Genomic DNA, 11,917 nt, shown 5'->3' with positions numbered 1-11,917 from the left:
AACTATTAATTTTAATCTACTTTAATACCTAAACTTTAATTTTTTTTCAAAACTTAAAGTTTATTTTTTATATTATTTTAATACCCCGTTATTAAATACTTTATACTTAAAGTTTAATTTTTATTTCATTTTAATAACCCGTTGTTAAATACTTTAGTTTTCGTTTCATTTTAATACCCTCTTTCAAAATTTAACATTAAATTTTAAAAAGATTGAAAATTTAAGTACTAAAATAGACCAAAACTAATAGTTTAAGTACTAAACATGTTAAATTTTTAACAGAATAGTACTAAAATAAAATGAAAACTAAGCATTATATGATTTTAAAAAATTTGAAAATTTAAGTATTAAAACATACTAAAACATATAGTTTAGACACGAAATACAATTGACCCAAAATTAAATTTAGGCATCTGAAAACGAGTTCAAATAACATAGACAACCAATTCTTACATTGAGCTTTTCCATATCAAACCGATTTATTTTTTTTTTTTTTGTTGAAGAAAATGTATAGATTCTGGGCATGTGTCGACCGACTTGTTACAAATTAATTTGTCAAACACCAAACAGACCAAACACTTGTACATTTGATTAACCGTGTAAGATGTACACGATACTATGTGGAAAACAACTTGACTACTTGAATGCATAAAAGAAGCTGACCGTGTCATTGAGCGATCGGATGAACTCAACGACATCTTCTTTCGTATTGTAGAAATAAAGGCTTGCCCGTGCGCTCGCGTTGACTCCGAGGTGGCGATGGAGAGGCTGAGCACAATGGTGACCTGATCTGATAGCCACCCCATGCTGGGATTCAACAAAATAAGTTGATTTTTTTAGGAATATAACGGCAATAAAATAGCAACATAAAATTAAACTAATTTATGTAGAAAAATAGCGGGTAGAGGAGAAAATTCGCTAAATGTCGAAAATAACAAAATACAAGAGGATTTGTAGTAGCATAAACCACCTCACCATTTGTCTCTATGCGAACACCTTAAACAACTAATCTCTATCTCATTTGTAGGGTTAATTCCTTGAGTACCAGGAGTGTTGCACAGTGAATTTTTCGGACAAAACCAAAACAGAATTTGGATCATTAACTCCAACAGAATTCAATATAAAAAAAATCCTTTTGGGAACTACTCATTTAGACTACAACCTATTACCGAATTTGCATCCCAAAGTTTCGTTTGAGCCATAAATTCTTACTCTACAAGTTATTTAAGTGGCTTCAATCATTGTCCCGAATCATAATATTTCATCGGCAGTTTTCGAAACTAACCAGTCCCAAATCATAATATTTCATTGGCAGTTTTCGGAACTAACCACAAATGCCAAACCAAGCTTAACAAAACATATATGAGGGAAAAAAACTAGATAGTATTACACTACTATTATTTATTTATTATCCTACCTGTTGGTCAAGAAAAGTTGCAAGATCTGTAGGGTGAATATTCTCGACGTTGAAAGAACAGAGAGCAGCACGGTGAATGTTATCAGAAGGCTTTGGACCATAAATCCGAATATTCGGAGCAGAACAAAGTTTTTCATATAAATAATTGGCCAGCTCCATCTACAAAATCAAAATTACATTGTATGAATCAAAAAATTGTACAACTTATCAGAAAGTGGCTTTTAAATTGATCTAGCCTCTTGTTTCCCAAAATAAACTAAAAAATATATACCATCCAATTAGATAATGTATCGTTCCAATAAATCCCATAAATTAATAAAAAAAACCCTTGAATTTTACCCCTTTATCTAGGGACAGACTAGTATACGAAAATAAAAGTATAAATGCTTATTTAAGAGATGTATTCAGAGACTTCGTTAGTATTTTAAAGGGATGAATGGTTTCAACCATTCCACACCATAAACTTAGTCAACAAAAATCTCAAAGATAGATTAACAACCATAGCATAACCTAATAAAGGCTTACTCAAATATTTGTAAGCAAATAGTTTGTACCGTTTCTTCCTTTTAATTCATAAAGCCAACAAATATGGTGGGCAATTTATTTGTCCATGCTGCATTAATCAGTAATCTAACACGTAAGCGTATATGAATGGTTTTTCCTTTATGATGAAGGAACAAAACGTGCAGACAGCAAAAATTGTAACTCACCTCATAGTCATGAATCTTCTGCATGCCAATCCCAGACAAGTAATCAATTGCAGCCCCTAATCCAATTGCCTCACCGATTGCAGGTGTCCCAGCCTCAAATCTAATCAGGTTGAAGTGCAAGAACATAATAAGCCATTATATTAAGTAAAATATAAAATACTTAGGCTGACAACCTTGAATAGTTATTTTCCATTTTTCTGTTTCTTTTTTCTGTGGAGTGTCTTGTCTGGACAATTTTGTCTTCTTTCTTTCTTTCAGTTTGGAAAAATTTATTTCAATAACTGGAATTTAAAAAAAAATGTTCACAGGTCAAGATATATTGGCAATCATTTACAAAACCCAGAATACTTTCAACTTTGAGCTATCATATATATGTTGCATTACGTTAGTCTCTTGATAATATGGTAAGCTCATAATCCTTGATCTCTTTAAAGTTACATGTAAAGTTCTTTCACCATAATGGGATCTTAATCTTACCAGTTGGAGCAACCTAGAGGGTTCATTACAATGTGGAAAGTAGAAAGAAAAAATTCGGGCAGTTTAAAGTGAGAATAACTCATACCTTGTACTCAAATTCTGCTATTCAAAAAGCCAACTTAATCACACATACACAACTTAAAACAAATTAAAAACCGCTAAGGTCCATCTCATCCTTGAACTCTTTATAAAAGCATACTTTTAAGAATGAGAATAAGATCACTAACCTGGATGGGGGTTCTGCATATGTTGAATGATCTAAAAATACGTCAGAGATCATTTCTCCACCACCTAAAAAGAGAAAAAAAAACATTCAGGATCGGCTTTACACTGCTTCCATGACTCTATTCTCATATATTTAGATAAACAGCTATTACAATTACAGATATGAACTGAATATAAATGGAAAAGAAAGTATAGGCATACCTAAGAATGGAGGCATGGTTAACAAGAGATTGCTCTTTCCAAATAAGAATCCAATGCCTGTAGGCCCACACATCTGAAGCATGTTTATTCCTTAACTATGTATACTTGTACATATATGGCTTGTATCATACATAAGGCCACAGAAAAACCTTGTGAGAAGAAGCAACGAGAAAGTCAGCATCAAGATCCTGGACATCAACCACCATGTGGGGAACACTTTGACAAGCATCTACAAGCACTTTTGCTCCAACTGTATGAGCCCAAATCACGATGTCTTCAATAGGAAGAACTGAGCCTGCAAGAAAATCAAACTTTGGTCCAATAAATATAATAATGCTAATTATAATCCCATGCTTAGAAGACTGTCAATATTAATGAAAGGGGAGATCATCCATCAATAACTTCATAAGAACAAAGTATGATCAGATGATTTATTATACAATAACCTGCTTTTTTCTGTTAATTCCAATCTTATTTTTTCCAGCGGAAAGGGTGGCAATATGGCGTCATGTGGGTTATTTGGGGATATTGACCAATAAAAAATGATTAGATGGAAACTAGAAGCACCTCTATTTCTGGGCCAAAAAAGGCACCTCTAATTAGCTGCATTGTCATAAACTAGTATTCCAACTCTCAACTAAAAATACATATTAACTTGATCCAATTGAGAGTTCTCAAACAGGAAGGGGAAATGGAGAACCTTCATGTGTATATCCCAGTAAGGCTAGACTCAAAATTGAAATTTTGCCAAGTCCAATTCACAAAAGAAAATATAAATTAATGTCAATGACTCAAAAAAATGAGAGGAAGAAGAAGATTAATGTCTTCTTTAAAAGTATTCACACGCAAAACAGGAACAGCGGATGTCAACAGAAACCTACCAAGCACATTAGACACATGCTGAACAACTAAAAGTTTGGTTCTTTCAGAGATCATCTCTTTCAGCTCTTCCATATCTGGAACCTCATTCTCATCTAAATTTACAAATTTCAAAATAGCACCCGTTTTTTGTGCTACAATTTGCCAAGGAACGATAGCACTAGGGTGTTCAGCAATAGTAAGTATAATCTGCAAACATAAATTACCAAACATCATGATTCATTGAACACTAAACTACCCTACATAAAAAAAGGAGCAACTATATGTTTTAAAAGAATGATCAATCAACACAACCTCATCCCCAGGCTTTAGATTGGACAAACCCCAAGAATAAGCCACTAAATTAATAGCCTCGGTAGCATTTCTTGTGAATACAATCTCAGTAGAGTCTGATGCATTAATAAAAGTTGCCACTTTCTTCCGTGCCAACTCGTACTCATCAGTAGCCTTGGCACTGTATTTATATTCATCGTAAAACAAAGGAAAAAAGATACATATATTTAGCTCTTTGCTTCCTATGATGTTGCTAAAAAGCAATAAACTAGTCTTACAAGAGGACATATATAACTAAGATGCAAAAAAGTTCTAACAAAATCGTTGTCTTTAAAATAAGATGTATTAGTTTACAGCTAATCATATGCTACAAAATATTAATTTTGTATTAGTTTATATAATATGATTTTGTAAAAGAGTGCCGTTGGGTACTTTCTAAAGATGCATTTGAAAACAATAAAGTAAACTCTAAATTACTGCAGTTAGTGCAATGTTAGAGCTATACATAAGCATATTAACTAACACCGAAAGGGCACTCATTAGCAAAACCTCATCGAGTAACCTCAAAAGCGCCATATCCTATTCACTTGCTCCCTGGAATAATTTCCGGAAAGAATTTACAAGAGGGGAAAAGGGAGTACCTCAAGTAATGGATTCCTCTGTGAACATTTGAATTGTAAGCTTCATAATAATTCTGCAAAGCTCTTAACACTGCCGTTGGTTTCTGAGAGGTTGCCGCATTGTCTAAATAAACAAGTTTCGATCCATTTACTTCCTGCCAAATTTAAGAAAAAACTTAATCAGCTGAAATCAACCAAGAAAAAAAAGAGAAGGGAAATTGAGGACCTGGTGGAGTATGGGGAAGTCGGGTCGGGTTGAGTGGCCTAATGAGACAGAGCCTTCTTTAACGGCGGTGGAAAGCGAAGCGGAGAAGCGACGGAAACCTAGACGACAATTCGAGGAAGAAGGTGAAACAGTATGGAATAAAAATGGGAAAGAAGGGAGGTTTACAACTACGCCTTCCGTCATTGTTTTTCTCATCAAAGAAATTCAGGACAAGTGCGAATCTTTATCGATGGCTGTCATTGCTTATCTTTGTGTTTATATATTCCAATCTTTTACCCGGTGAAATAAATGGCGGCTATCAATTCTTGGGCTTATTTAACTCAAGCCATTGAGCCTGCTTTTGTATTTCTCCTTCCTCTTTTGCTCATTGGACAAAATAGAGGGTTTCATTTTATATATTGATATATTAAAATATCAGTTATTTAGAAAAATAAATATTTTTAAATACCTAAATTCGAACATCATAAATATTAGTTAAAATTAAAAGGTTTAGAGTCTCCTTTAAGTGGCATCAAGGTTAATAAAAAATAATAAATAAATATTTTTTAATAATTACAAAAATAATACTATCTTTGAAAGAATGAAGCAGAAATTATCATATTAAATACCGATTAAGTAAACAAATATCACTATAATTAATTAATTATCAAAATAATACTTATTTTTAGATTATTTTTAGATAATACTTTTTCATAGCATATATATCAACTGTACGGTTAATTTCATATATCGTAAGAAATATTATTAATCAAATGTGTCTTTAATTTTATTAAAGCATGCGAAATGTACAATAGAAATTTTATCTTAGGGTCGGTTTGTTTTATTGTGATTGGTTTTTTGAAAAATAAATTCTAAAAAATGAATTATAATTTATGAAAAATGAGTTCTAAAAAGTATTTTATGACATTTGGAGGATTTTGTGTAATTCATTTTACGTTGTTTGCTAATTTTTATTTAAAATATTTTTTAATTTTTTTCAATGAAATAAACAAACAATGTAATTATTTAATCACATATTTATTATTTAATTAATTTTTATAAAATTATTTTTACAAAATTATATATATTATAACATTTCATTTTTATAAATAAATCAAATTAAAATCTAATATCACTTATTATTTTATTCAATAATTTTTAACGTTATTTTTATACTTAGTGAAACAATATAATAAGAAAATAGTATCCAACTACATAATTAATAGTACAACACATTTAATCATCCAACTACATAATTAATAGTACAATACATTTAACCTTCAAACAATAATATTATCCATGTGCATAATTAGTGATACATCATAATAAGAAGATAATATCCAACTACATAATTAATAGTACAACACATTTAATCATCCAACTACATAATTAGTAGTGCAATACATTTAACCGACACAAGTTCGAGATTACATATTTAATACTACAACACACTAAAACAACAACATTATCTAAGTGCATAATAATTATTAAACATCACATTAAAGCACAAAGCTTTAACCTTGGGTAAACTTTTGAAGTCAAATTTTTTTCTATGCTTTGTTTTTTAGTTAAGAAAGCTTTGGCCTCAAACTCTTTTTTTGCAAAAAAAAAATCTAAAGCATTGCAAAGAAATTCAATGTCAAATCCTTCATTTTTCATCGACATCACTTCTCTATAAAGATGTAGTGTTTTATCCTCGGTAAATTTTTTTAAGGCTTCAGCAATTTCACCAAGTTTCTCACTTACAAATTTGTTGAACCTATATTTTGATATAACAAATAAGGGCAAAATATTTTTGGATTAAATTAAATTTTCTTAAATGATTCAAAAATAATTCAAAGTCCAAATTAATTTGAAAAATATGTCCTAGATGTTTTCTAAACTTTGTCAAAATTTTAAACATTGTTCTAAAGCTCAAAACTCTTGAATTTTGCCAAAAACCCTATCCAGTCTCTAGACCAACATGGCATTCTCGAGACCGAAATTCCAGAAGGCTTTTCTGGTATCGGTACATGGTGTGGTATCGATACTAGAAGGTGAGTATCGATACTCCTTCAAATAGTATCGATATTGAGGCTTCAACGGCTATAATTTTGAATGTTTTTCATACTCGGTCGAGATTCCAACTTCCCGGTATCGATACCAAAGTTGCAGGTGAGCATTTAATGTTCAAAATTAAGGCTTCGAATGACTCCAAAACATCCCTAACGGCTAGAAATGATTAGTAACTCATTTCAACATATAAAATTCAGTTGAGGACACTTGAACAAGGTTACAACACCTATCCAAGCAATCCATATCAAGATAAAAACTCTTTCAATCTTATTTTTCCTTTTCTCTTGTACATAGAGTGTTTTAGTGAGTTTAATTTGTAAACATCTACCTTTTGGAGATTTTCTTGTTTATATTTCTTTATACTTTTCTAAAAGGGTTTTTGGTTCTATCTTAGCCATTATAAAAGATAGAGAATTTGTAAAGGTTGCTCTTGAGCCTAGAAAAAGAAATAACAAATTAGTAAATTTGTTAGAAATCTTTAGTGAGGAGCTAAGGTAGTGGATGTAGACTTCATTGAGTAAGTTGAACCACTATAAATCATTGTACATTTTTCTTATCCTGTAACCCCCTAGACCGACCTATACATTACGACCAAATCAAGCGGATTACGGTAAAAATTTTCAAAAAAAAAAGAATTATTCGATAATATAAAATCCAAATTATAATTAAACAATTTTAAAAATATAATCAATAGCATCAAAGTTTAAATTCAGTAAATTAAAGTCGTAAAAACTAAATAAAATATTTTAAAATCAGTATCAAAACAAATTTATCATCAGTAACAAAAGCAGTATTTTCAGAATATAGATACATGTCACCCAAAATAAATGCAGCTCGGAAGATAAATACATTATAACAAATGGTACAATACAAATGTGTCGGCGATCCTCCATGTGTCAGGTATTTGGCACACAAGGAACACACCTCGCAAAATGAAACAGTCTAGTAGATCTAACGAGCATCGCTTCGCTACGCTCTTTTGCTGAACGAGAACCTAGGTTATATCATAACATGATTATAATCGAAGTAAATATACTAAACTTAATATTTAACAGGGTTACAGAACTGTACGAGTATTTACGGGCTCTTGCGGACGAGCAAATCGGGAGGAACCAAGTCGAGTAGGTAAATAATCGAAGATCCACGAATACCTTAAATATTCGATAACATAAATTAGTCTTTGATCCTTTAGTTAAAATTGATGCACTGAAATAAATACTTAATTTACAAATGCACATTCAGGTTTAACGGTCAATTCAGAGGCTTTCGGATTCGAATTTGGCAAAACACACTTCGGATTCAGACTCAGGACGTCGAAAAATATAAAATATGACTTTTTGGTCAAAGTCAACGTTCAACTCTAGTTAAAGTCAAAGGGTCAGGTCAAAATCAACGGGTTAGTCAAGTCAATGGGACAGAAAGTTAATGGGTCAGATCGGTTCGGTTGACTCATTTCGGTCCGAGTTGACTCAAATCGGTTCAAACCAGTTTGGTTCACATGAACCGGTTCTAGAACGCTCCAGAGCTGTGGCAAGCCCCACGCACACATGGTGACGCGTGAATTGGCCAAAAAGGGGTTTGGTCGATGGTCGATACTCCCACAGCCTCGATCAACCAATTACATTCAATATATAGCCAAAAATTAACCAAAATCATGTCAAAATCAGAACAAAATATAACCCGAGCTTACCCACACCGGCGATGAGGAAAATAGCGATGGTGGACAACGAATTCGGTCAGGTTTTGAGCGCACGATGGTGAGGAAGCTTACGAAGTAGGCAGTTAGGCTAGCTAAAGTCTGATGTGGCCGGAATCGATGAAAATATACGCAGTGATGGGGGTTTTCGAAGAGGTTTTCTTGGCTCTTCCACGGAGAACGGCAACGATTTTCGATGAATTAACCGAGGGGTTTTGGTCACGGGAGGTCATCGATCACGTTGGTGGTGACAATGCATGCTGACAATGGCCGGATCGAAGAAGGGCGGTGACAACTAGATTAAATTTGGGGGTTAATTGTTGTTGATTTACGAACTAGGGGTCTATTTTGGGTAATTTAAAACCCAAAAATAAAACAAATAAAATATACATCTTATTTTTTTAAACACAAATATGGACTTAGGCCAGTTGGTAGGGTTATGACCCGTTATACCCTAGGTCACAAGTTCAAGCCTGGCCAGCCCTCTAACTCCCTTTATTTTTTTTTGTTGTCAGATGAGTATGGGTAAATTACAGGACTGGTTACTGGATTTTCCAAACTTTCAAATTTAGCTCAGAAGTTTTAAAAATTTACAGTTTAGTCCAGAAAAACAATTAATTAATTTTAAATAAATTTTAATAAATTTTGGGGTTTGACAATTCTCCTCCCCTTAAAAGAATTTCATCCTCAAAATTCACCAGAGTTAGACAGAAAACAGAAACTAGATCTCTAATAGTTCTTCAAGAGAATAAAGGTTAATTACTCTATTGATAATAATAGAGAAACTTGTTAGACTTAAAGCAGAAACAAGGGTCTCAGTGCCTTAAATCAAAAGTCTGAGGGGTTTCAAGATACGAATATCACGTATTGAAAGGGCGTTATTAGAGATGCATGGAAAGAAACAGAAATAGCAATAAATATACATGCAGAAGTCCTTGGCTCATCTCAATCACCAGAACATTGAGTAGCGTAGATAAGGGTAGGCTGTCGAGCCTCAGAAATAATTGGTCCTCTACTTTGCGATCGAACTCTATTGTTGACCCTAGAAACAGATCTGGAAGTCTTACCCTGACTTTGACTTCTAGTTGGAGTCTAAACAGATACTTGAGAACGTACAGGAGTATGAGCGGGGGTCCGATCGACAAAGGATGGATGTGGATAATTTCTCAGAAAGTGCTAATTGGATCCATAACGATAATAGGTACCCATTTTCTTACGACACTCTCCTCATGTCGATTTCCACAGTGCAAGCAACTTGGTATCGGAGTGAAACTTGAAGAATATTCTCGACTAACTGATAGAAGTGGAGGTGATACAAGCCTCGAACCAAAATGACTCCTCTGATGAGCAGCAATGCGAATCCTCTTATCAGGGAGTGCAGAAGGCTCAGACTGACCGGAAGACCTCCTAGAGTGATCTCGATCTACCATATCTTTATCAAGAGTAGAAGCCTCGACTTTTTTAGCGTCATTTTCTCTCCTTACCACAACATCAAACACCTCATCCTGGTGAGTAACTACTTGACGACGCAACTCATATCTCAGTCCCTAAGCAAACTTTCAACACATATCCCTCTCGGTAGGTACAAAACTGGAATCATACTTCAGCAACTTCAGAAACTCTATCTCATACTTAGAAACAGTCATATCTCCTTGAACCAGATCCTGGAATTGTTGTCAGCTCTGCGTGATATGACGCTCTCCTAGAAAACTACTCCTAAAACGCTCTCTGAAGAAGTCCCAGGTCAAGCGATCGATCAGAACGCTGCTCACAACATACTCCTACCAGGTGTGGGCATTCTCGTCCAACATGGAGACAGCTCCCAAATAACGCCAATCTGGGTCTAAATCTAACTGGTCCATAGTTCACTAAGTATCGTAGAGCCAGTCCTAGGCCTTAGTCGGAGCTCCACCAGTAGGGCCTCCAAGGTCTTAACTCCATTAGCAATCAGAGTATAAGAAATAGGAACCTCATGTATAACGCCTACAACTCTGACCGCTCTCTGAATCAACTGTAGAAATTGTCTATCGAGATTCTCATCTAGCACTACTCTAGTAGGCTCGGTATCAGAAATGGTCGCTCATCTAATTGGAGTCATCAAACCTATACTCGGGTCAGGAGGTAGATCCATCGGGGTCGTAGAAGCAGAATTATCTACCGGAGGTGGGGGATCTATACACATCTCATCTATAGAGTTTGCAAACCTAATCGATCGACCTCATCCTTGGCCAAGTCGACGACAACGTCTAGCACTTATCTCAGTGGATCTCGAGGTTCACTATAAAGAGATAAAGCCTAAGATTAGATTGGCACTTGGAGTCCGTACACAGTTAAACTCGTAAAAACTTGGTGACATGGCATTCATGACTTATTTTGTAAAACATTTTAACTGTATTTTTAGTTTAGACCACTCACAGCCCGAGGTTTTAAAAACCGAAAGCTCTGATACCAAAATTTGTAACCCTATAGATCCGACTTATGCGTTATAACCAGATCTAGCGGATTATGATAAAAAGTTTAAAAAACATTCTTAAATAACTTAAAATCCAAATTATAATTAAAAATCTTTAAAAATATAATCAATAGTATCAAAGTTTAAATTCAATAAATTAAAGTCATAAAAACTAAATAAAATATTTCAAAATCAGTATCGAAGAAAATATATCATCATTAACAAAAACATTATTTTCAGAATATAGGCACATGTCACCCAAAATAAATGCATTTCGGAAGATAAATATATTACAACAAAAGGTATAGTATGAATGTGTCGATCCTCTAAGTGTCAGGTATAAGTCACTTATCAAAAAGTATCTCAAAGAGAGAAATTTGAGGGAATGAGCTAGGGAGCTCAGTGTGTTCCAACAGTGTAGAAATAAAACATACATTTAAGTTTTTTAAATCAGTTCAAATCACAGTTATTAAAACGTCAGAAGAGTTTTTAGTTTAAAATTTTAGTATCGCCTTCCAACCGAATACCATATGCAGCTCCCCAGAACTATATTCATAAGGACTTTCCCTAGGCTCAAAGGGCGTAAGTGCCAACCTAAGGGAGCACCTTGGGTCCATAAAGTATTACCCTAGCCAAAGTGTAGGTGACCACCTGAGGGGAGTGCCCTCAGGCCCATAAGGACTTACCCAATGCACATGGCATAGGTG

General features: G+C 33.9%; 1 protein-coding gene across 1 annotated transcript; it reads right to left on the bottom strand.

The window, feature by feature from the left end:
- Window positions 1-486: 486 nt before the first annotated feature.
- LOC120116563 (cysteine desulfurase 1, chloroplastic-like) lies at window positions 487-5,275 on the bottom strand. The gene is made up of 10 exons (XM_039137018.1): window positions 5,029-5,275; window positions 4,824-4,957; window positions 4,204-4,363; window positions 3,912-4,098; window positions 3,180-3,325; window positions 3,031-3,103; window positions 2,832-2,895; window positions 2,128-2,227; window positions 1,418-1,576; window positions 487-807 (listed from the first exon to the last, which is right to left on the bottom strand). Exons 1-10 carry the CDS (start codon window positions 5,221-5,223, stop codon window positions 637-639), a joined length of 1,389 nt encoding a protein of 462 aa, XP_038992949.1. The 5' UTR covers window positions 5,224-5,275; the 3' UTR covers window positions 487-636.
- Between the last annotated feature and the right edge of the window lie 6,642 nt (window positions 5,276-11,917).

This window comes from Hibiscus syriacus, unplaced genomic scaffold, assembly GCF_006381635.1.
Source record: "Hibiscus syriacus cultivar Baekdansim isolate YM2019G1 unplaced genomic scaffold, ASM638163v2 tig00110299_pilon, whole genome shotgun sequence".
Lineage (NCBI taxonomy): Eukaryota > Viridiplantae > Streptophyta > Magnoliopsida > Malvales > Malvaceae > Hibiscus > Hibiscus syriacus.
Note: the sequence above shows the minus strand (reverse complement) of the source record. Positions and strands in the feature narration are given on the sequence as shown.

What these genes read in the sequence shown, in the direction of transcription:
- LOC120116563 (XM_039137018.1), bottom strand. Translation starts at nt 5,223, where the DNA reads ATGAGAAAAACAATGACGGAAGGCGTAGTTGTAAACCTCCCTTCTTTC. An exon ending in AGAGGAATCCATTACTTGAG is followed by an intron (nt 4,364 to 4,823) that starts GTACTCCCTTTT and finishes ATATAAATACAG; the next exon opens with TGCCAAGGCTACTGATGAGT. An exon ending in AGAAGATTCATGACTATGAG is followed by an intron (nt 1,577 to 2,127) that starts GTGAGTTACAAT and finishes TTGATTTTGTAG; the next exon opens with ATGGAGCTGGCCAATTATTT.